This window comes from Papio anubis, chromosome 7, assembly GCF_008728515.1.
Source record: "Papio anubis isolate 15944 chromosome 7, Panubis1.0, whole genome shotgun sequence".
NCBI classification, from domain to species: Eukaryota; Metazoa; Chordata; class Mammalia; order Primates; family Cercopithecidae; genus Papio; species Papio anubis.
In genome coordinates this window covers 14,570,816-14,596,737 of record NC_044982.1, presented here as the reverse complement: position 1 = coordinate 14,596,737, position 25,922 = coordinate 14,570,816, and the positions used below count along the sequence as shown (strand labels likewise).

The window sequence follows — 25,922 nt, the reverse complement described above, 5'->3', positions numbered from 1 at the left end:
TCTATTTCAATTTATCCAATCATTTTCTTTTTCTTTTTTTTTTTTTTTGAGACCGAGTTTCACTCTGTTGCCCAGGCTGCAGTGCAGTGGCGTGATCTCGACTCACTGCAACCTCTACCTCCCGGGTTCAGGCAATCATTGTGGCTCAGCCTCCCAAGAAGCTGGGACTACAGGCATGAGCCACCATGCCTGGCTAATTTTTGTATTTTTAGTAGAGACGGGGTTTCACCATGTTGGCCAGGCTGGTCTCAAACTCCTGATCTCAGGTGATCCACCCACCTCGGCCTCCCAAAGTGCTGGGATTTACAGGTGTGAGCCACCATGCCCGGCCAAATCATTTTCATTTAAGCAGGAATTTATGTCAAGGATGATGGTAGAGAACAAGAAGGAAAGGAAAATGTCAAATTTGGCCATAAATATAGCAAGATAACACATTTTAATGGTTCAGTCACAGGTGTATATTTTCTCATCAATAACAATTCCATGGAAATTCTGAACTCTGATCAGCTCAGAGCAGTTAATGAAAACCACTGTCATATGTGCTTCATAGGCCACTGTATTGAGTTTGGATATGGGATGGCATGTGAAGTCTTTGGAACTGTATTGAAGAACACTTTCAGGTAAAATGCTGAAAGAATAATTTTTAAAAGGAAGGATAGCACTAAATCTTTTACCAGCCAACACCATCTACTAAACTATAGTACTCTTAGGATCGTGGGATTTATTTTCTTCGTTACTTTCCCGGGAAGAGGGATAGACGGGGAGGGAGACAGGGAGAAAGATTTAAACAGTTCCCTACTACTGGTTTATGTCTCTACTCAAGTTCCTTTTCTCCATGGAATGCTGCCTGATCCTTAATGGGATTCTGGAGGAACTAAATATGCCCTGTCTTATGATCACTGTTGTGCACCACTGTCTTCAATTACTAACCTGCGGGGTATCTACACTATGTGTCATTTCCTTAGCTAAACTCCTTGGAAAAGGGATACTATCTAGTATCTTATACAGCACCTAATGGGAAGCCAAGCAGTTGGTTCTCATTAAATACTTACTGCCTGATAAGCATCTGTCTTCATACTTTTCACACAAGGCCCAAAAATACTCTTAATTCATAACCACAGATGCACATACATACTCTTAAGAAATGACTGAAATTACCAACAGTCTACTGTTTCAATATTGGTGTTATTTGCAACAGCTCTCTTCTTCATGTGTTTGACCAGACTGAATCATCTCATCTCTGGTAGCAATGACATAATCAACCATTTTGAATAAAATACTTTTAAAAGTGAGCTTCCTATTCTTAATATTGTTTAAATGCTGAAACTGTGTATCAACTAATCATTAGTCTACAGATGCTTAGAAGTAAAACAATACTTCTTCTTTACAATTCAAGTCTCCATGTACTTTCTTCCAACAAAAGGCAATCTGTCTTTTTCAAAATTGTTTCTCCTGGCAAATACTTTTGCTGTCTGGCCAAGTTTTGTGTTAAAAATAAAGTACAGTATTACAACATCAATCAACATTTAAAGTACTTAATGATCTAGGAGAGAAAATATACAGTGATTCTTTTGAAACAAGTGAGCCAATAAAAGTTTTGTTTATATTATCGAATCAAGAGTGCAGCTTTGAGAAAATAAAATTGCATTTGTATTTAGAGATATAAAAGTGATATTAAAGCACTTAGGTAATACAAGAAAACAGATTGTTAAGAAGAGCTGTAAATGGCAAGAATGACTTAGAGACATAACAGAACCAACTGTCTCTTTACACCCCTTCCTGTCTGTGCAACACTGGCCTCCTGCCTGCCCTTTCAAATACCAGTTATACAAGCATAATCAGAGCTTTCTCTGTAGCTAATACTGATTCTACAAAATAAGTCCAAAGTTCATATACATTTACAATGAATATTAGTATTTTTTATATGAATAGGAACCTAGGCCACCTAAGCCTTATCATCTATAGTCAAGAACATCTGAAAATATTCTACTAGTGAGGGCTTAAATGAGTGTCTGAACAAGTACTAAATACAGATTGAGTATCCCTTACCCAAAATGCTTGGAACCAGAAATGTTTCAGTTTTTGGATTTTTCAGACTTTGGAATATCTACATTATAGTACTACTGGCTGAGCATCCCTAATCCAAAAATCCAAAATCCAAAGTGCTCCAATAAGCATTTCTTTTGAGCATCATGTCAGCATTCAAAAAGTTTTAGACTTTGGAGCATTTCAGACTTTGGATTAGGGATGCTCAATCTGTATTTCAAGAACTCTGATAATATTTATTAACTACAATAAATCACAGAATTTTAAATTTACCATCAACTATTGGGAATTACTCAGGTAGGTGTCTAAAAGAGGATGCGGCCTTAGATATTACAATAGCATAACATACAGCACTGAGCTGTCACAAAGCAATGAGCTGATTCACAACACTGCTGTTTCATCTCCATCAGTCTAGCCCAACCCGAAGATTATCAATTCCCAGTGTGTCTCCTCTCAGTTGCCCATATGTCTTCTAGATAATGCTGTAGTTGCACTGGCCTTCAATCTAACTAGACTGTTTTCTAAATAAATACTGCTTTTGGTAAAGGCAACCATTTCAACATTAGGGCACAATACAGAAGATGCTACCATATTTTCAGGGGAAATTGGAGATATACAGAACAAAATACAAGTCAGACTATAAATAACCATTTTCCTGACAGAACTACAATAACATGGAAAGACCATGAATTACGGTAATAGGTAAAAAGATCGGAGTTCAAATCTTGCCTCTTTAATCCATAAAATGGAAGTAATACCACCTATTTTAGAGATGCTTATAAGAAGTAAATGATGAGAAGACTAAACACATAAATGTTATGTCAAATGTCCATAATAGACACTCAATGTATAATTGTTTCCTTGCTGCCCATTTCCAGGCCCTCTACTAGATTTAGAGATCCTAGCCTGGCCAATCTTACAAGGTAGAAGACTTTTGGTTGGGCAGTAACTTGCCTCAGAATCAAGTCATTTTGAGGAAAATTCCTTCACATCTGTCTTTTTTTCTTTATATTCCTAAAAATCTCCCCTCTCCTGTCTCCTACTGGATTTAGGCCAGCTTACTTTGGCTTGTCCTTTGGTGTCCATGCGTCAGTGGTTCCTGCTGGCTTGCCTCCCTAGTGCCTAAGTCACTGCTTCTGTTGTTCACAGTTCCTCTGCTGTACCATCTCCTATTTTTGCTTATTTCTAATTTCATGTTAGGTGGTATTTATTAATTACATGCCTTGTTACTATTGTGCCTAACCTAGACATCTAATGTTGATGCATTTCTAGGCTCCATTATCACCTTTCCAATAACCTTGAATCATTACCTACTAAATGCAGCCCTAGAATAGTTTTGACTTCCTGGTTGCCTCTAAATCAGAGATGAAATGAGGATATGCCATCTTTGTCAGCTGTTGGATTCAACAAAGCCCTGTAAGCCACCTGATCATTGAACCAATTAATAATCCTAAGCATAGGACATACCTTAGGGAATGGACAGGGCATATAAGATACTTTATAAACATCAAAAAATACATGATGTGCCTGTGGTAAAACACCATCTACAATCATAAAAATCTAGCTACACCCAGACGTTCATTCCACAGAAAGTTACTCTTTTATTTGAGAATTCTGCCTTCCCTAACAGATCAGACGGCTTTAGGTAAGATGCATGTGAACTGATAAAGGGAGAAATCATATCCACAAAAAGTCCAATCAGTCCAATCAATCCCTCTGATGGTCAACAGGGTGACAGTCAATGCAATGGCATTGCCTCAACATCCAGGAAAACTAAATGGACAGCCAGGGCCAACTTAATGACTCTAGTTTCACTAGGACCATACTTAAATTGAAGCAAATCAGTCAGGGAAGATACAAATGGAAGTCACACATCAGTGAAGCTGGTCTCAGTCAACTGTGCCAATTTATGACAGAAGACTACATTTGACTTAATATCAGTATTGTAGTGGGGGAAAAATGAAAAGAAAAAAAAACCTACTTTGTTTTTTAAGTTCTTCGATTTGTTCTTCTTTTACATCTAACTGTTCTGTAAGTCTTGATGCTGAATCCAATGCAGCATTTGCTTCATCCAAACGTTCCTGAGAAAGAAAACTTTATTAAAAAGAAGTATGCAAAAATTATTTCACAAACTAGAAGGCTGAGAGACATCTTAGAGTCAACCTTTACATTTCGGCTGGTGAGGCTGCACCTCTATGACCTTGGGCAAATGTATCCAACCAATAAGTATCAAAGGCAGAACCCACATTCTTTTCAATACAATACTGCCTTGTGTAGAGGAACTACATAAAAAGAGCAGATACCACTGAAAGACAACATGACAGAAGTTAAAAAAAAACAACAATATAAACTACAAAAAAACAAAGATACAAAAAGTCCAGAAATACAGCAACAAAAGTTCTTCTCTTTTTAATTTTTGAAAGTCTAATAAAGTGATGCTTGATTATGACTTTGTTACTTTAATTTCCCTGACCACTACTAGCGAATTTGAGCATTACTTTTCATGTTTGTTTACAGAGCAAGCTGGATCTGCCCTTCTGTGAAAACCTCTTAGGATACATTGCCCAAGATTCTACTGAGTTGTATTTCTCCTGTCCATCTGTAAAAGCACCTTGTATAGTAGATATGAAACTTTTTCACCTCTGCTACGCAAATATCGTTACCATATCTGCCATTTTTCTACTGACTCTATGATATCTTTTGTCATGTAAACATTTTAAATACTATATAGTCCAACATGTTCTACTTTGCTTTTACAGCTTCTTAAGTTTTAGTCTTGGTTAGGATCCTCCTTGCCCTTAGAATGTACATGCAGTCTTCCAGATTTTATTACAAGATATTTTGTAATATATTTACATCTTTAACATAGTGTTTCTTAATGGGAGTGACTTTGACATTCCTTGCCCAATAAATGCCATCTATCCCCAGATAATCAGCACCACTCCCAGTTGAGACTCCCTGCTTTAATATAACTAGACTTTACTTTTGTTTATGGTGTAAGATGGTGGTCTATTTTTTCTTTCCTTCCTTCCTTATGGACAGCTGGTTTTATTAACATTGTTAATTAGATAAGCTATCCTTTTTCTCATTAAATTAATTTAGGTTTTAGTTTCAAATTCTCAAATATATCCTGGGGTCTATTTCTGGATTCTCCTTAATCCACTAATCTAGTCAATATTGTATCAATTTATGGCTCTATTATGATATCTAGTAGGCAGATCTCTCCTCACTGCATTATTTCTCATAATTTTCTTGGCTATTCTCAAGTATTCTCCCATGTAAATTTAAGGTCAAGTTTTGCCATCTTCAATCAGTGTGATAGCCTTTTTACTGTGTGTCATCTTGGATAGGCCACAGTCCCCAGTTATTCAATCAAACATAATCTAGGTGTTGCTGTGAAGGTATTCTGCAAATGTAATCAAAGTCCTTAATCAGTTGAATTTAAGAAAGGCACATTATTCTGGATAATCTGGGTGGGCCTGATTGAAGCAGTTTTAAAGTTCTTAAAAGCCAGGGTTTAGGCTTCCCCCTAAAAGGGAAGAAATTCCTTCTTTGGACCGCAGCTTCCGCCTGTGCCTATGGAGTTCCATCCTGCTTGTGACTTTCCTTTCCTGGCTGCCTGTGGACAACAGCTTTGGCCCATGCCTGTTGAGTTCCAGCCTGCCTTTGATGTGGTCTTCCCATCTTGACTGCCAACCCAACAAATTTCAAACTTGTTTAGCCAGCCCCTACAATCATATAGCAAATTCCTTGTAATGAATTGCATGTGTGTATCCATATACATCACATATATAAATTTGATACATATACATACATACCCTACTGATTATGCTTTTAGAGGATGAACCCTGATTGATTTATAGAGTGACTGAAATTAAAAATTTTAAATGAAATATTTAGTATTCAAAAATCCACAAAACTAAATTTAGTGTGAAGGAAATTTAAACTTTCAAATGATTTTTAACCCCACAGCATTTGTACTTATGAGGTTATTAAAGCTTAAATCTACACTTAGACTTTTTCCAAAATCAGCATTTAGATTTTGTTATTCTTTCTACCAATAGTTTGGTTTTTATTTCATTAATTACAGCTTTTATTGTTATTAATTCCCTCAGTTTCTTCTCATTTTGTTGTTCTTTTAAATGTATATTACATTTTAAATTTTAAAAAATAAAACTAGTTTTAAAAGAAGATTTGGCTGGGTGCTGTGACACATGCCTATAGTCCCAGCTAGTCAAGAGGCTAAGGCAGGAGGATTGCTTGAGCCCAGAAATGCAAGGCTGTAGTGCACTATTATGATCACACTGGTGAAGAGCCACTGCATTCCAGCCCGACAAACATGGCAAGATTTCATCTCTAATTAAAATAAGAAAAAAATGACAGGCATAGAGGCTCACACATGTAATTCCAACACTTTGTGAGGCCAAGACAGGAGGACTGTTTGAGCCCAGGAGTTTGAGACCACCCTGGGCAACAAAGCAAGACTCTGTCTCTAAGAAAAAAGAGAAGAAGATCTGGACTTCCATTCTAGCAGTTCCACAGACTGTATACTCTGGATCCACTAGAAACTGCTAAGCATGTTGGATAAAATACATCTTTTTTTTTTTTTTTTTTTTTTTTGAGACGGAGTCTCGCTCTGTCGCCAGGGCTGGAGTGCAGTGGCCGGATCTCAGCTCACTGCAAGCTCCGCCTCCCGGGTTTACGCCATTCTCCCGCCTCAGCCTCCCAAGTAACTGGGACTACAGGCGCCCGCCATCTCGCCCGGCTAGTTTTTTGTATTTTTTAGTAGAGACGGGGTTTCACCGTGTTCGCCAGGATGGTCTCGATCTTCCGACCTCGTGATCCACCCGTCTCGGCCTCCCAAAGTGCTGGGATTACAGGCTTGAGCCACCGCGCCCGGCCAAAATACATCTTTTTAAATGTGTTAATGAGCTGACAAGAAAGTGAGTATAAATGGTCAATAAACATATTAAAAGATGCTTGACCTCACTGGTAATTAGGGAAGTGCAAATTAAAACCACAGGAAGATAGCCCTTCTGCTATGGCTTGAATGCATCCCCACAAGTTCATGTGCTGGAAGCCTGATTTCCAGTATGGCAGTATTGGGAGGTAGGGCCTGATGGGAGGTGTTTGGTTCATGGGGGCACCACCCTCATGAATAGATTAATGTCCTTATTGTGGGAATGGGTTCATAATCAAGGGAGTAGGTTCCTTACAAGAGAAGGAGTTTGGCCCCCTCTTGCTGTCTCATCTCGCCCTCTCTTTGCCATGGGATGATGTAGCAAGGAGGTTTACCAGTTGCTGGTACCTTAATCTTGGATTTCCCAGCTTCCAGAACCTGTGAACTACTAAGTTTCTGTTCATTATAAATAATCCAGTCTGTGGTGTTCTATCATATCAGCACAAAATGAACTAAGACACTTCCTATCCATCAGATTGGCAAAAACTTTGAAAGTCTGATAACGTCAAGTGTTGACAAGGATATAAAACAAGAACTCATGTGCACTACTAGTGGGAGTAAATTAGCACAACCACTTCAGACAACAATTAACTACCATCTAATAAAGCTGAAGCTGGTCATATATATCCTATAACTCTGCAATTCCAATCAAGATATACATCTAAAAAAACTTCTTGTATGTATAGAAGATCTCTGAAATACCCTTTATTAATAAAATGTGTAAATTATATATTAATGCAATGCATACAGAAGTGAAAATAACGAACCACCTACATACACTAACACACAGTAATATGACTGAATCTCATAAACACTATGGTAAGTTCTTTAAAAAAGCAAGTCTCAGCCGGGCGCAATGGCTCACACCTGTAATCCCAGCACTTTGAGAGGCCGAGGCGGGTGGATCACGAGGTCAGGAGATCGAGACCATCCTGGCTAACATGGTAAAACCCTATCTCTACTAAAAATACAAAAACTTAGACAGGTGTGGTGGTGGGTGCCTGTAGTCCCAGCTACTTGGGAGCAGAATGGCATGAACCTAGGAGGCGGAGCTTGAAGTGAGTGGCGATTGCACTACTCCACTCCATTCCAATCTGGGTGACAGAGTGAGACTCCATCTCCAAAAAAAAAAAAAAAAAGTTTCTCCTAAATCTAAAAGCACATTATTTTGGTGTCCTATCTTTTCATAGGGGTTCATTTTTATTTATTCCTTATATATAATTTTTGTATGTATGAAATGTAGCATGTAATAGAAAAATCTTTTAAAGGATGATGTTATTATATAAAAGAAAAAGATTTAATGGAATTATGTATATTGTTTTAATCCATGTGAAATAGAGTGCTCAGTAAATTTTGCTGAAAAAAGAAAATTACACGCCAGGTGCAGTGGCTCTCGCCTGTAATCCCAGCACCTTGGGAGGCTGAGGTGGTGGGCGGATCACCTGAGGTCAGGAGTTCTAGACCAGCATGACCAACATCGTGAAACCCCCATCTCTATTAAAAATACAAAATTAGCCGGGTATGGTGGTGCATGCCTGTAATCCCAGCTACTTGGGAGGCTGAGGCATTTGCTGTGTCTACTCTAAACTATGACACCTTAGGGAAATCCTGGGTATCCTGTTCACTGTCAGGCTGCAGCAGAGGGATTCAGGGTAGAAAATTTACTAAATGAACAGTTTAGGAGATTATTTCCAAGACAAACACTCTACAAGTAACTGTTTCATGAATAATAAAACCTACAAGAGAAAACTATTTTGTCCTACCTGTAATGATATCACTTTTCCTTCCAGATTTTCTGCCTTTTTCTTCCATTCAGCTATAAGCTGTTTTTGCTTTTCGAGTTCAGCAGAATACATAGCTTTTTCCTCTAAAGAGAAAAGAAAGTTACATTAGTATTTTGCAATCATGATAAACTAGAATGTTAAGCCATTTGAAATTTTAATACTGTAACGAAAACAGTCCAAGTGTCTCAAACAGAAAAGAATATACGCTTTAGTGATGATGTTAAGTGGTACTACAGTAATGAGATCACTTTCTTCTGCCTAAACACTGCTCCATCTTGTCTATCTTGCAGATTCTTCTCTCCCTTCGTAACTCTACTCAAATATTTCCTCTTTGGCAATGCTTTCTCTACAGTCTCAGTTCTACACTGCTTTGTATACATACCCACTCTAATAATTACATTATACTGTAAAGCAGACCTCAAGAATTTTTTTTTTTTTTTTTTTTGAGATGAAGTCTTGCTCTGTCACCCAGACTGGAGTGCAGTGGTGTCATCTTGGCTCACTTACTGCAACCTCTGCCTCCCGAGTTCAAGCAATTCTCCCTGCCTCAGTCTCCTGAATAGCTGGGATTATAGGCGTCTGCCACCATGCCTGGCTAATTTGTGTATTTTTAGTAGAGACGGGGTTTCACCACATTGGCGAGGCTGGTCTTGAACTCCTGACCTCAGGTGATCTGCCCGCCTTTGGCCTCCCAAAGTGCTGGGATTACAGGCATGACCCACCGTGCCTGACAAAAATTCTTATATCTAAAATTTAAGATTTCAACCCTGAAGAGAAACAGAGGTACAAATTTAAAGTTTTGCTTAGGCACAAAACTACAAGTCCCTGTTACTTCCTCATTCTCATATTCCCTACTCACCTCCCCCAACTAGCAGTTAATTTATTGCCAATAATTACTGAATGCACAAATAAACAAATGGATGGATGAATGATCTAAAGTGAGTAAATGTAAGGATAGGAGGTAGAATGTGAAAAGGTATATTTGGTTCTCAGGGTAGAACTGCTCGGGTTTCTATTATTGTGTCTCCAAAAAAGTATCTTCCATATGGACTAGAAAATGCAGTTACCTCAAAGCATAGACGAACTGCTATGAACATGTGAATCACTATTTCAAAGAACAGTAATTAATGATGATTATCTGAAGTAGGTTCAACCTCCAGCCCTTATCTTAAAACCTAACTATTCTTTGTATGTACGTATCTCTCTTTCTTTGTATTCTCCTCTTTATTACTTGATCATCTTTCCTTGTATTTCCTCAACTCTCACCTCTCACTGGTAATAGGATACTAAAACAAATTTTTAATAATTACTAAATAAAGTTTGCTTTCTTGTCTTAATTGTAAAAGGAGTCTAAATTAACTTTTTGATGGCTACTCACCCTTCCCCTCTACCAGTGGGTAACCTTTCAGAGATTTCCCCATGCCTCATCTAAAACAGGTCTCAAATTAGGCAAAATTACCAATAACTACACTTTTTCTTCATTGAAAGAGTGACCGTAGAGCTTACCTTGTTGGAAATGCTCTAGTACCATCTGCAGGTTGGCCAGTGACAGAGCATACTGCTTTACTTGTTCCTGAGAGACAGAAAGCTGCAGCGCAGTTTCATCCCTTTGCTTGGAGACTACATTCAATTGTTCTTGCAATGACTCTACCTGCACACTGGCTTGATGGCTTCAAACAAAAAGAATAAAAGTCAAACTACTTCTATCTATTTAGATACTTTAAGAAGAAGAAGCCACCTTCCCTACATCTTATTGCTTTATTTTATTTCATTTTTTTGAGACAGTGCCTCGCTCTGTCACCCAGGCTGGAGTGCAGTAGCGCAATCACAGCTCACCGCAACCTCTGCCTCTCATGTTCTAGCGATTCTCCTGCCTCAGCCTCCTGAGCAGCTGGGGTTACAGGTGCCCACCACCGTGCCCCACTAAATTTTGTATTTTTGGTAGAGATGGGGTTTAACCATGTTGGCCAGGCTGGTCTCAAACTCCTGACCTCAGGTGATCTACCCACCTTGGCCTCCCAAAGTGCTGGGATTACAGGCGTAAGCCACCGTGCCCGGCCTCTTATTGCTTTAAAATCAAGTTAGATTTCAAAGTATTTAGATACTTTAATAAGATGAAACATCCTCCCTACATTTTTTATTATGGTAAAATACACAGAAAATTTACCATTTTAACCAGTTTTAAGTGTACAGTACAGTGGCACTAAGTACTTTCACACTGTTGTACAACCACCACCACCATCCATCTCCAGAACTTTTCTGACCATCTCAAACTGAAACTCCATACCCATTAAATAGTAACTCTCCTTTCCCTGGAAAACTACCATCCTACTATCTATCTCTGCTAATGTGATCTTCTCTACACTTTACTGCATTAAATTCAAGTTAAATTTCAAAGAAACTTGAAGAGTTCTTCTGGTACTTGTTGCCCTGCTTTTGTAAATTCAATCACCCTTCCTGTGAAAGTGACTTTGAACAAATGGCAGTCCTTTTAAAGACTAAGAATTAAGTTAATAAGAAAAGTCAGCAAAATAAAAATGTAGGCCAGGTGAGGTGGCTCTCACATGTAATCCCAGCCCTTTGGGAGGCCAAGGCAAAAGGACTGCTCGAGCCCAGGAGTTTGAGGCTGCACTGAACTATGATCACACCACTGTACTCTAGCCTGGGTGACAGAGTGAGATCCTTTCTCTAAAAAATACAAATAAAAGAAAAATGTACAAATGAATAGCCTGTTAAATATATTTGAAAATATATTATGAAAAATAAATTTGTACTTCCAGGCTAAAACTCTATAACTCATGAAATGTTTTGTAAGGAACCCTGGAAGTCATTGTGTCCAGCTCCCAATTTAATACAAAATGGATTCTATGACACTCCCTTGCCTTAGACCCCTTTGCATTCACGGTGAACTCACAACTTTCCAAAGGCTATCCCACTGATGAAATGCTCTGAATATTAGTTATCTTTTATTATCATCTTTCTTTTTGCCTATATTAAACACAACCTCTATCTCTGACTCCAGAGATTCCTAAGAAGTAGATACAGATATAGCACCTATCTAGGCTTATGTCACTGGTGTACTTCCTTAATGTATAATGATTACACTCAAAATACTGCAATAGTCTCCCAGGGGTTTTAATTTCTGTTTAAATTTTTATTCAAGAGCAGCCCATTAAAGCTCATTAGGATCAACTCATTTTGAAGAGACTTTACCCATTAGCACCCTCTTGTGGAAAGAGTGTAAGTTGGTCATCAGAAGGTCTAAAACTCAGCTCCCAAATATCTCTGGACCTTACTCAACTTTGCTGGTTAGCAGTCACTCAAAGGGTGACTGTAGGAATGAAAGGGGGATGAGTTATGATGGCACTCTAAAAGTTAATAAATACCAGGCGTTACTACTGTTAAGTAAGGGCTCACACCACCGTAATCCGGTTTGTACATCTGAGTTACTCATACAACAAGTATTTACTGAATAGCTATTAAACTGTGTAATATATGCTATGCGATAGGTAGAAAATGAATGGGCCCATTCCTACCTCCCAGTGACTTTACATTTCATTGGGTGGGAAACAGTATAGGATATGTCAACAATTACCTGTACCCTAAATTAAAATATAAGTGTCCTCAAACTACAAGACTCAAACTAAGCATTATGCAAGTTTAAAGGAAAAACATCACACCCGGAAGGTTTGTTTTTGGATATGACAAGTGGGGTGCTAAATAAAGCATCTTTTAGGAAGAAATGGAATTGAAGAATAGGCACGATTCACAGAACAACTTGCTGGGGATCAGGTTCACTCTTCAGGCAGAAGGCGGCATATGAAAAGAAAAAGCAGAAGAAAAAGAAATCGGAAAACAGTGGCTCTATCTGAGAAAGTGAGTAATACAGTTTGGCTGGATGTAGCTGACAATGTGAAAAAAGGCTAAGGTGGTAGGATCCTGGGACCATCCTTGAGTCAAGACCAGTTTTTGAAAAAAGGAGTAACAAGATCACAGCTCTAATATAAGGAAGGTTATTCTGGAAGTTATTATGAAAAATAAACGAAAAGTGCAGAGACTAGAAACTATTTTAATTAAGAGAAAATAAGGGCTTGAAAAGTGCAAAAAAAGAGTGAGAATATAGAACGTTATAGCGTTTCTGCCAAAGTGAAACATACAGCCAAACGATCACTCATTGTTTTAATCCCCGTTTTAAACAAGTTTTCCAGCTGAGTCTGAAGGTATAATAATACACTCTGCAAAGGTGGGGTAGGGGTTAATTCTCAGGAATATTGACTCTACTGGCCTATAATCTCTTTGCAGACAAATAGAAACTATTATCTCATTTTATCTCCCTTTGGGTCATAAATAGCAAAAAGATAAATAAAAAGATGCATATACAACTAATAGGAATACAAATGGACACAATTTTTTGTAAAATAATTTGGCAGTATAATCCCAGAAGTTTTAAAATGCTTCTTGATCTAGAAGTGCCATTTCTCAAAACTTAACACTAAGGATATAATCTGTCATCAACAAAAAATTCGTGTCTTGGGATATGATAACACTCAGTGATTTTGAAAAGCTGTAACATAATAAATGACTGGGTTAATCATGGCAAATCCAAATAATGGCATATTATGTAGCCATAAAATATTGCAAACATACATGGCTTAACATGTACTGACATTCATATTATTGATAGAAACAGGTTACAAAACAGTATATTATAATCTCAGTTTTGCTTTAAAAAGGGTTTATAATATATACACACAGACATGAAAGTATAAAAAGGCACACAAAAAGATTACCTCTGGGCATGTGGGGCTCTGTGTGATTTGTGTGATTTTCCTAAACATGAAAAATATAACCTTTTTATAACTAAAAAAAAAAAAAAAAAAAACAGGAAAAAAATTTTATTGAGAGAAATAAAAATCTAAAGTACATAAACAGGGACCAGGTCACTCAAGAGTGCTAATAAACCCAGTTAATTCTTCATACTGACATACTGACCTTGGTCTTTACTTTGCTACTTCCTTTACTCTCTTCCTTCTAACATCCACACCCTGTTCAACTTTAAATCATTCGATGAAAAATAAAACCACATAAATAGTTATTTGGGAGTTGGACAGAGCCAATTAAAATTAGTCAGAATTTCAAACTATACTCCTAAAATGGTATGGTAAGAGACAATGATCTAGGGTGACGGACAAGACACAGAGAGTTTGAACGCCAGATCTGCTTAAGAGTCACAGCCTCAAGTGTGAAACCCCCACACACTGTTTGTGCCTACCTTGGGCAGGTAATGAAATGAAACTGTTTCTTCATCCATAAAATACAGATAATGAATTTTGCAAGGATGCGCTAACATACAAAAAATACTTACTGAGTCTGATATTTAAGAAGTGTTCAATTAAAGTTAATGCAAAAAAATGAAACAATTACCTTGCATTTTCCATTGCATTAGAGGATGAAACTAGCTTTTCCTCCAATACTGTGACTTTCCTTCTTAGTTTAGCCTCTCTATCTTCTGCAGCCAAAGCTTCACGGGTATAAGAATCTTCTGATTCTAAAAGATGATTACGCAATCTCTCTAGCTCCTGGTTTGACCGAAATTCTTTGTCACGTAAACGTTGAACCTGTAGAGAACATTATTTTTCTTCTACAAAATGTTCCCTTACCCCACTACAAACCATTGTCATCAAATCTTTTTCCCATTATTGAAGTGTATTAATTATATACCAATTTCTCATACTGCAAAATGTATTTATGCTAGGAAAAAAAATATCTTGAAATCATCTTGAATATGCATCTGGAAGCTTTACTTCGCAAAATTTAATTCCCTGTGGCTATAATGGAAAATGGAATTATAAAATTCATTCTGTATAAAGTACTCTTTGTGACAGGCCACTTTTTCAGCAAATCTCATTTTTTTCATACTGTATGGGTGGGCAATTTTTCTTATATCCGAGATATGCCATGGTTTTCACTTTTGAAGACTGAAATAAAATACACCATGGGAGATTAAAATTTTACTACTGCACAGCAGAGGAAGACTAAGAAAAATCACCTAAGAGAGAAATTCATTTTCATTGGTCATCTTTCCAGTTCTCTTAATAGTTATTAAACTTGTTGATTCATAATTCCTTTAAAGTGAAAGTATACCTCATTCTGTAGGGCAGTATTTTCCATTTGTTTTTGTTTCAGGGCCAACATGACTTGGTCTCTCTCCTGTTGAAACGCAACTGTCTTCTCCTGCATTGATTTAACTGCGTTTAAAAGCTGATTTAACTCTCCAGCCTTGCCCTTTTGGAAAGAAAAAATTTTAGCTTTAAAAACACACACACACACATATCTTAAAAGAGACATTTTCTTCATTAAATTATTAATTCATTTAATTTTTAAATCGGGCACTGGCAAATGAAGTTAAATCACTTTGTATCTCATGCCTGGCAGCACGTAGTGTTCAAGAAGTGCTAGTTGAATATTTTGTTTTGCCTATCATCTCTTTTCAAAATTTCTGCCACTAAAAGCACAGAAATCATAGCAAAAAGGCACCACCAAACAAGCCCTACACAGCACCCTATACACCACCGAACAAGCCCTACACAGCACCCTATACACCACCGAACAAGCCCTACACAGCACCATCATATAGTACAGTATAGTATATAGTGTAACAGGAAATCCCCAATAATTCTTTCTAAAATGAATTGTATATAAAAATTTAAATATTATCAAAAGTTTTATATAGTATAGTATATAGTGTAACAGGAAATCCTCAATAATTCTTACTAAAATGAACTGCATATAAAAATTTAAATATTATCAAATGCTACTGGCACTATCCATATAACTGCTATGACCTCCTGTTATATATAGCTGAATAAACCAAAAAGGTCAAAATATACCCAAAGTCACATCAGTGACAGAACTGGGATTAGATTATTTACTGAGCCTATTATGAGAAAAGCATTACCCATGGCTAATACTTTTCAAATTCCAGGTTGTGACTAATCAGTTCATAAAAATCAATTTAATGAGTCATTCAGCACATTTTCTTATTATTTTTTAAAAATTTCTAACCGAATGTGCTACCTGAATAGCACATTCTTTTTTTTTTTTTTTTTTTCTTTTTGTTGAGACAGAGTCTTGTTCTGTCACCCAGGCTGGAGTGTAATGGTGTGATCTCAGCTCACTGCAACTTCTGCCTCCCAGGTTCAAGTGATTCTCCTGCCTCAGCCTCCCGAGTAGCCGGGATTGCCCACCACCATGCCCGGTTCATTTTTTGTATTTTTTTTAGTAGAGACGGGGTTTCACTATGTTGGTCAGGCTGGTCTCAAACTCCTGACCTCAGGTGATCCACCCACCTTGGCCTCTCAAACTGCTGTGATTACAGGCATAAGCCACCGCGCCCAGCCAGCACATTCTTTTTCAAACAGAGTATCACATGTAATAAGAGCAATTTCTGGTTCCTGAAACTTTTCAGTTACACACACACACACTCTTACTGTGTCACGATGTAAAATGTATTTTTTACTGCAGATGGTTAAAGATGTATGTGTATTTCACAGTGCTTTCCTTATATATAAGAATCTCTAAAATGTTAGCTACTGAAATATACCTAAAATTTGATTAAATTGAAGTGACTTCAAAATTCTCTCATGACATACTTGTTTTCTAAAGAAAAATATTAAGTACTACTTAGTAATCTGTAAAAAATTAATGTACTACCAAAAGTATTTGGAAGTATCTAACAATTTGAGGGAGAACTTCCAAATGTCTCTGAGGAAAATTTATTTAGAATGAATCACACCTTGAAATAAATATTTCTGAATGAACAAATGCACAGTCCTCTTCAAAGACAATATAAAAGAAATAACATTTAAAAAAGTCTCCTCCACCTCCAACGTACTTCTACAATACTCCATCCAGAACATACCTGTTCTTTCTCTTTCAATAGCTGTTCAAAAGCAAGAGCCTTCTCCTTCATTGAGTGGCACTCAAACTCTTTTTCTCGCAGCATCATAGAAAACTTCATGTTAGTCTCTTGTAATGCTTGATATTCTGTTTCCTTTCCCTTGGATGTTTCCACTATTTTTTCATTTTCTCCTTTTAGTTTGCCAATGTCCATCTCTAGAATTAATACTCTCTCCTTCAGGTTTGTTACCGCCTGCCTCAAAAGTTCGTTTTCATTTACTTTGTTAGTGAAATTTTCATTGGAAGAAAGTAGTTGATCACTTTTGGCTTTGATTAAGAGGTCTTTTTCCTTAAGTAACTTTTGCAAAACATCTTGTTTCTCCTTTAGCTGCTTGATTTCTGAATCGGTTTGTTCGTGTTTTCTTTCTAGCTCTGAGGTGGCAGCAATCGAATCAGACAATCTATGATTATTTTCCTGGAGAGTTCTAATTGTTGCATCTTTTTCCTGTAGTGATTTTCTTAGCTCTTCTACCTCTTGCTGAAGCAATTCAGAAGATTGACTCAATACATCAGACTTACTTGCTCTAAGAGACTCTGCAGATTGGGGAGTAAGCAATGATGCAGAAGACAGCTGGGGTGAAATAATATCAAGTTTTCCTAAAAGAAGATCCTTGGTATTACAAAGCTGCCCAATGCTATGCTGAACTTGTGCTAATTCCTGCCCAAAATTTTTGAGTTTGGTTTCATTCTGCTCATAACTTTGGATCAGGCCAGTATAGTCCACTTGTAATTTAGAATTATTATCACTGTCAACCAAAACCTGTGCCTGAAGTTGGTGAAGTTCTTCCTGAAGCTGGGCTGACTCGTGTTGCATATTTTGTACCGTGGTCATTACCTGCTGCTTCCACTCTTCCATTTTCTTTACTTGCTGTTTTAACTTGTCACGTTCCTGTAGAAGCTCCTCAAATTGATTACTATTAACACCTCCAGCCTCATTACCAGTGCTGGATGTCTGTAAAACTGCCAATAAAGTCTGACATTTCTGACTCAGAGCATCTATTTCAATGTCTTTTTCTCGAATGATACGTGATAAATTCTGAATAGTTTCTCTAAACATATCTTGGCCACTACTTTCAAATCTAGTAGACAATTTTTTATTTTCATCTTGCAGTTTGATGAGAGCTGCTTCCTTGGCAGCAATGATATCCATCATTTTGTGATATTCTGTTTTTAAATGGCTATTTTCCCTAGTCTTCTCATTCAAAACAGCGAATACCTTTTCTCTTTCCATAGCATAAGCCTGCAGTTGCTGTTGAAGGTAAACAACATCTTGAGTATAGGAAGTTGAAGAAATTCTAGCATGAAGAGCTTGTATCTCCAAGTCTTTCTGCTGAATAATCTGAGTTAGTTTACCAACTTCATCTTTGGATAACTGATCAATCTGTTTAGTTAAAGATATATTCTTTTCATTTAGAAGTTTAATCTCCAGTTCTCGCTCCTTTATTCCTTTCACTAATCTTTCCGTTTCAGCTTTAGATAAATCATGCTTTTCACTTCCATTTTCTATATTAAGGCTCTGAACTTTTGTTTCTTGAAAAATATCAGAGTTATCTGTTTGAATGTCCTGTCTTTCTTCATGTAACTGGGTTTTGATTTGTTCGATTGTTTTTTGCAAACTCTTAATTTCCTCATCTTTCTCTAAAAAGAGCTGGGTGTGTGTGGCGTTCATTTGCTCATGCTGGTATCTAAACTCATCCATTTCCTTCTTTTGCTCTTGTAAAGACTGAAGTAGTTGCATCTTACTCTGGTTTTGATCTTCAATTATCTTTTGATGATGTTTAATTTCCTCTTCAAGATGATCCTTGATCATGTTCAGTTGAGACACCTCAGATGCTAGTTCAGCAACACTATCAAGGGTTTTAGGGTCAGTCACAGGTGCGGTTCGACTCTGCTGTTCCCTGAGTCGTTCCAATTCTTCTTGCAGATGATTATTTTCTTCTTTCATGGATCCAAGACTTCGGTCCTTTTCCTCTATGGTCTGTCTTAAAATTTCATTTTTTCTTAAGGCCTGAGAATATTTATCCAATTCCTCCTGCAGCTTTGAACTTCTTTCTTTAAGCTTTTCAATAAAAATTTCTTTCTCCTTTATAACTTGTGCCAACTGCCTCTGCTCTTCTAAACTAGATGACAAAATGTCCTTAGTTTCTTTATGGTCAGTATCCATTTGTTCAATATTCTTTTTGAGTTCTGCTATTTCCATGTCTTTCTTTTGATTGAGTTTAATTAAATGCTCATGTTCCAGCTGTAAGGGAGAGGTATTCAAATTACGTGCATTTGACAGTTCTTCAATGGTTTTCTCGTACTTGTTTGCTTCTTCCAATAGCCTCTTTTTAGCCCGACACAATTCTGCTTCTATCTCTCCTTTTTCCATTTTTAGAGTCTCCACAATAGTGTTTTTTTCCAGAGAAAGCTGCTTGTTACCAGCAAGAGATTCTTCTAACTGATGCCTCACATCTTCACATGCTAAAACTAACTTTTCATTCTCCATTTTGACATCAAAAGCAACTTTCTTTAAATTTTCATTGAGCTGTTCTAATTCTGAAAGATTTTGCTTTAAGTTTCTAACTTCAGCTTCTCTTTCTTTAAGTAAGATATCCTTAAAATTATTATCAGAGTCTTCTTGATTTAGAGACTGAGTTAACTCATTCCTCATTCTAGAAAGCTCCTCCTCATTTTGTCTAATATGCTCCTCAAGTTCTAAATTCTCCTTCTGGATGCTTACATTACTTTCTTGTGATTTATTTAGCTGATCTACTAAATTTTCTACTTTGTCCTCAAGTTTCTGCTTGGTTAAATATAAATCATTTAGGGCCACTTCACTTTGAAGTAGCTTTTCTTTCTGTACATCTAACTCTTTAGTAATGTCCATTTTATCATCTTCAAGTTGATGAACTCTCTTTTTTTCATCATTTAGATCTTGTTTCAGTTTACTGATGATGCTATCTACTTCATTTTGTTGCTTTGATAGCTGATCTTTTATCAAAATCATGTGCTGAAAGAAAAATTTGCATGGTGACTTTACAACATGTTCTCATTTTACTACTTAAAGAAAATTTTATAAAATCTCATACATAATAAAAGAATAATCCTCAGATATTTCTAATCCTTCTTCAAAACATTATTTTTCTATCAAAACACCCACTGTGAAATTACTTATTACTATTTTACAGCAAATCCATCTTGCCATTTTTTTTTTTTTTTTTTTTTGGAGACAGAGTTTTGCTCTTGTTGCCCAGGCTGGAGTGCAATGGCATGATCTTGGCTCACAGGAATCTCCGCCTCCCAGGTTCAAGCAATTCTCCTGCCTCAACCTCCCGAGTAGCTGGGATTACAGGCATGCGCCACTACACCTGGCTAATTTTGTATTTTTAGGAGAAATGGGGTTTCTCCATGTTGGTCACGCTGGTCTCAAACTCCTGACCTCAGGTGATCTGCCCGCCTAGGATTCCCAAAGTGCTGGGATTACAGGCATGAGCCACCACACCTGGCCCCATTTGTCATTTTTTAAAGCATTTTAGGGATAAGAATTTAAAACCAAAGATGGTAAATAGTACTTTTTTTTTTTTCCAGAAGGATTCGCTCTGTTGCCCAGGCTGGAGTGCAGTGGCATGATCTCGGCTCACTGCAACCTCTGCCTCCTGGATTCAAGCAATTCTCTGCCTCAGCCTCCTGAGTAGCTGGGATTACAGGCACCTGCCACCACGCCCAGCTAATTTTTTGTATTTTTAGTAGAGATGGGGTTTCACCATCTTGACCAGGCTGATCTTGAACTCCTGACCTCGTGATCCACCCGTCTCTGCCTCCCAAAGTGCTAGGATTACAGGTGTGAACCACCGCGCCAGGCATATTGTTTATTTTTAACTCTACACTAGAGTAAGAGTCAACAAACTATAGCGATTGGCCAACTCAGGGATGCTGCCTGTTTTGTAAATAAAATTTTACTGAAACATGGTCATACTCATTTGTTGATATCACAACAGAGTTGAGTAGACTGAGACTATACGGCCTACAAGGCCAACGATATTTACTATCTAGCACTTTACCAAAGAGGTTTGTCAATCTCTATGAACTAAAATATTAATTAAATCAAACCCATCATTTCTGCATGTTAATCCAGTGTTTAGTCTACTTAGTAGAATGTGCTGCCTCACTGTATTTAATACAGTGTTACCTTTGTAGCTTCTTGATTCTGTCTGTCCAATTCTTCTATCTCAGCTATCAGTGTTTCCTTTTCACTAATACTCTGATTGAGTTCTTGTTCCTTTGCCTCCAAATTAAGTCTTAAGTCATGTAATTCTGAATCCAAACTTATGTCTCTTGTAGCTGTACTTTTAATTACTTCATATTCATTGTTCAATTTTAAAAGTGACATCTGAAGTTCTTCCTGAAATGATAAAAGGAAAAAAGCAACACATACTTTCAACTGGAGACACCAAAAGATTAAAAACATACATAGAAGCAAAACTTGGGAATCTATTTTGAGTGCTCTATATTGGAAACAGTACTGAACAATACCTCAATAATTGTATGTAAAATTCAACAAACCACATCCTTCATTCATGTGCAATTTTACTTGTAGCTTCAAGCAAAACATTTCTACATCCCTAGACAGATGCAACGACTCTTAAGTTTGTCCTCTAGCGCCAAGTTCTTCTTTATAAAAACATTCCCATTTGAGAGCCTCTCCTATCCTGCTCCACTGTGGCTACCCTTTGTCCATCCCCTGACCCCACCCACCGTACATACATACTTTTCAAAATGTCCCCAAGTCTTTCTGCCTTCCTCACTTCCATTCTCTAACATCCAGTCATTAACAGCCTCAGACTAAATAAAAATATAAAAAAATCAATGCTCCTTCACCCAAACGTTTAGCCTCTCTAATTAGAAAATAAAAAGTTTCTTTTCTCTTACTAAAGGAATTTCCTTTATTACTTTTGCTTCTGTCAGAATATGGAACTTTTTCTTGACCCAAGAAATAATCCTCCTTCCTTCCTTTACCTTCTAACCTGAGCATGGACTAGGTTCCCCTCTGTCACACCTGACATTCCTAAAGATAGTATATATACATTTTATAGTCTACTACCTGGTATTTAATGCTTTCTCCAAAATCTCAGAAGTGGGACAGGTCTCTATGCTTCAACATTATTTCAGTCTCTAGTTATAATGTTTATAATAAACTATATATTAAAGCCTTCTTTCACTGACAGATTTTTAAACATCAAACCCATATGGAATCTACTTTAAATAAGAGTCTTGAACCAGGCGTGATGGCATTTATCTATAGTTCCAGAAGGCTACTTAGGTGGCTGAGGCAGAAGGATTACTTGAGCCAAGGAGTTCAAGGCTGTAGTGCACTATGATCATGCCGTGATCAGCCACAGTACTCTAACCTGGGCAACACAGCAAGACTCTCTCTAAAAAATAAAATTAAAAAAAAATAAGAATCTCAAATTCCTTCAAATAAACAGCCTAATAGAAACCTTATAAAAGAAACTCAACATCGCGTTGGAGAGTTAGTTGAAAAAACAGAGATCTGATAAAAGCTATACTACAGCATCTGTATCACAATTCCTATTTCCTTCCAATTCAAAAATTTATTCTGACTACAGCTGAAAGATGGAAACAGCATTCTCTTAAGTCTTTCTGAAGTTATCTGTTCAAATTAGGAGAACCACAAAAATTTTCTTCAGGTGGATCTTAAAAGCACAGACAGCCTCATAGGTACTTTTAAAAAAAATTATTTAGTGTGTTTTTGTAGATATGGTGTCTCACTATGTTGCCCAGGCTGGTCTCAAACTCCTGGCCTCGAGCAATCATCCCACCTTGGCCTCCCAAAGGGCTGAGATTACAGCATAAGTCACCACACTCGGCCCTCATAGGCACTTTTGGTATTCTTAATCAGTAAGCAGACACAATTCATGGACTACTTAACATCAAAAGAAAGGAGAAACAGCTATCAGAACTAGCTACTGAAACCAAACACATCATGAAAAGGTTACAGGTCCTACCAGATAAGTGCAGAGAGTTCTGCCAACTACAAACTACTAGGTCAGTCAGGGAAAGAGCAGAATACAATGGGAGCAAAAACAGGAAAGACAAAATATATATAATATAGTAATTTTTAAAATGATGGGGAGATACTGCTAGCACATAGTGGGTAGAAAGAGTGGCAACAAAAATCCCACAATACACAGGGTAGCGCACACAACTAAGAATTTTCCTGCTTAAATGCCAATAGCAGTCCCTTTGAGAAACACTGCATATATACTAATGTGGAAAGATGTTGGAAATATGGTATGTAAAAAGGGTATTTATAATAAGCTGAGATTTGTATTTTTTAAAGCTACTGATATATACAATCATACATGCATAGACATAGTCCAGAAAGAAACACTAGAAACTGGTAACAGAGACTGCCTCTGGGAAAGAGGCCAAGCCACAGAGGTACAAAAGATGTTCTACTTGTACTGTCCGAAGGTTTTCAGTATGTATGTTTTCTGAACACATATATCAGAAAATATGTATCACTTTTTAAAATTAAGAATTTAAATTAAGACACTGGTCTTTAACTTAATAATACTAGCTTACAACTCTCCTATATTTAAGCACCTGCCTTAGCCAATAAATTTCACCCAAGTGGTTCAAACATAAAAACACTACTAAATACCTTTCCCTTTCAGAATCTTATTCCTTCCTGCTATGAACACATACAATAAAGACCTTCTTTCTACCACTGAAACTGTTGCTCTGTACCCCTATAAAGACCTTCTTTTGCCAGGCGTGGCGGCTCACGTCTATAATCCCAACACTTTGGGAGGCCGAGGTAGGCAGATCACCTGAGGTCGGGAGTTCGAGACCAGCCTGACCAACACGGAGAAACCCCGTCTCTACTAAAAATACAAAATTAGCTGGGTGTGGTGGCTGGCGCCTGTAATCCCAGCTACTCAGGAGGCTGAGGCAGGAGAATTGCTTGAACCCGGGAGGCAGAGGTTGCAGTGAGCCGAGATTGCGCCATTGCACTCCAGCCTGGGCAACAAGAGTGAAACTCCATCTCATTAAAAAAAAAAAAAAAAATTAACTTCTTTCTACCACTGAAACTGTCGCTCTGTATGCCTCACCACTAAGAAAGTACTGTCCACCAAAATGGACACATTCTGAAGCACGTAAGTAGCCTATACAGTTATTACAGTATGCCACTCCAGACCTCCTGACCTACCTGTGTCTGCTCCCGCTGTCAGGACATCATCAGAAACCAAAACAGAACCTCCACCTCTCTTTTCTGCTTGTTTCTGTGTGCCTACTAGCTTATTTCTAAATATGAACTCAAGCCAGCCACTTACACTCTGAACTTTGCCCAAGTGCTTCCACCTAGCCTGACAAGCATCAATGAGATCAGCTTTATTCTAAGGACTTGAGCTCAATTACTCAACATTCCATTTGGATATCAATTGGCCTTTGGCTGTGAACTATAACACACAACATTTTAATTCTGCCCCCATTTTTACAGCACCAACCTTTTCTTGACTCAGCAATGACTTCTCTTTTTCTAAAACTTCGATATGCATTTTAAGTTTCAGATTGTCTTCAGCAAGACTGTTATCCTACAAAAATATTAAAGCAGTGTTTTCAGGTAACAAGAAATTTCCAGTTTATAAAAAAGCAGGCAATCTATACAACTGTGTGTTTCTATTCAGTATTTCTTTAATGATATGTAATAATTATAAGAATGCAATACTTAGCCGGGTGCGGTGGCTCATGCCTGTAATCCCAGCACTTTGGGAGGCTGAGGCAGGCGGATCACAAGGCCAGGAGATCAAGACCATCCTAACACAGTGAAACCCTGTTTCTACCAAAAATACAAAAAATTAACCGGGTGCAGTGGCATGCTCCTGTCGTCCCAGCTACTCGGGAGGCTGAGACAGGAGAATCGCTTGACCCCAGGAGGCGGAGGCTGCAGTGAGCCGAGATTGCGACTCCAGACTGGGTGACAAGCAAAAGGCTCCGTTTCAAAAATAAATTAAAAAAAAAGAATGCAACACTTATAAGAGTGTGTAAAATGAATGAAACCAGTCACGCATTTTTGACACTCTTACAGAAGACTTCCTTATTATGCTTGAAAAAATATAAAAATATATTTACAAAATAACTTCTAATTATTAGAAAAGAAATAACTCTTTGAATCTCTTAAGGAAAATTAAAACTCATTTCGCACTTGGTATAGGATCTGCTTCCACTGTCTCTATGCATATAACATTTGTCAAAATTAATTTACCTGGTTTAAACTACTCAATCTCATTATTTCGTTTTCGGCATCTGCAAAAACAGCAAATGAACCTGACATTAAAATTATTTAGAGTAACCTATTATCTTCAATATTAAACTCAGAAATGTAACCCAATTAAAACAAAGTGTATATCTAAGCACCAATGGCAAAAGCAGTAACAGTTCTGAGTGAAACACGTATTTGTATTCCTGTTTTGTTGTATCAAATAAATCATAAATGCCCGTTAAAAACCACATTAAAATCCAATTCTATGGATAAGTATAAGAAAAAATTAAAATTGTATTGTGGATGAGTCGCAAGTTATTGCCTTGATAAAAATGCTAATGACAACCAGGTTTCAACATGAATTGACTAGTTTGAGAAGCAGGAAATAGTACATGGTTTAAGACTGGAGGAAAACAATTTAAAAGTAATATTTTATTATGTATATTTATACCACCACAATACCATAATCTCTCAATTATCTAACGTGATTTAGATGTGAATGCTGAGAAAAAGACCATTCAATCTGTTATTATAGACAGATCCATAAATAGAAGAGGTACACAAAAAAACACAGCTGAAATCATTGATTTGACATTCACCCAGGAATATTTAGCATTTACTATGAGACCAGGTGCTAGACAAAAAGCTGGAAAAACTTAGCCTTTGCTCTCAAAGAACTTACAACTTAGAGAGGAAGAAAAATTAGTAAGCACAGGATTATAACACAGTATGACAGAGCAAGCACGGGATGCTACGAGAACAAACAGGGTAAACGCCTAATCCAGACTAGGAGGAGCAAATGGGGCCAAGAAGTGGCAGTGCTAGGTACTTCTCGGGGGAGGTTAATACCTGCACTGAATCAATATACTGAGAGTCGACTAAAAGAGCCATAGAGACACCCCAC

General features: G+C 37.4%; 1 protein-coding gene across 4 annotated transcripts in view; it reads right to left on the bottom strand.

The window, feature by feature from the left end:
* TRIP11 (thyroid hormone receptor interactor 11) overlaps window positions 1-25,922 on the bottom strand; it is a 71,697-nt gene that overhangs the window by 18,797 nt on the left and 26,978 nt on the right. For 3 of the 4 annotated variants that reach the window (XM_021941480.2, XM_021941479.2, XM_021941481.2), the window contains 9 exons: window positions 25,022-25,062; window positions 24,264-24,350; window positions 20,921-21,133; window positions 16,712-19,741; window positions 14,935-15,075; window positions 14,215-14,408; window positions 10,297-10,460; window positions 8,770-8,873; window positions 4,028-4,127 (listed from right to left, as the gene is read on the bottom strand). In XM_021941480.2, the coding sequence (XP_021797172.2) occupies window positions 4,028-4,127; window positions 8,770-8,873; window positions 10,297-10,460; window positions 14,215-14,408; window positions 14,935-15,075; window positions 16,712-19,741; window positions 20,921-21,133; window positions 24,264-24,350; window positions 25,022-25,062 (4,074 nt within the window). Of the gene's footprint in view, window positions 1-4,027; window positions 4,128-8,769; window positions 8,874-10,296; window positions 10,461-14,214; window positions 14,409-14,934; window positions 15,076-16,711; window positions 19,742-20,920; window positions 21,134-24,263; window positions 24,351-25,021; window positions 25,063-25,922 lie in introns of those variants that run through there. The other variant, XR_004184804.1, reaches the window with a different exon arrangement.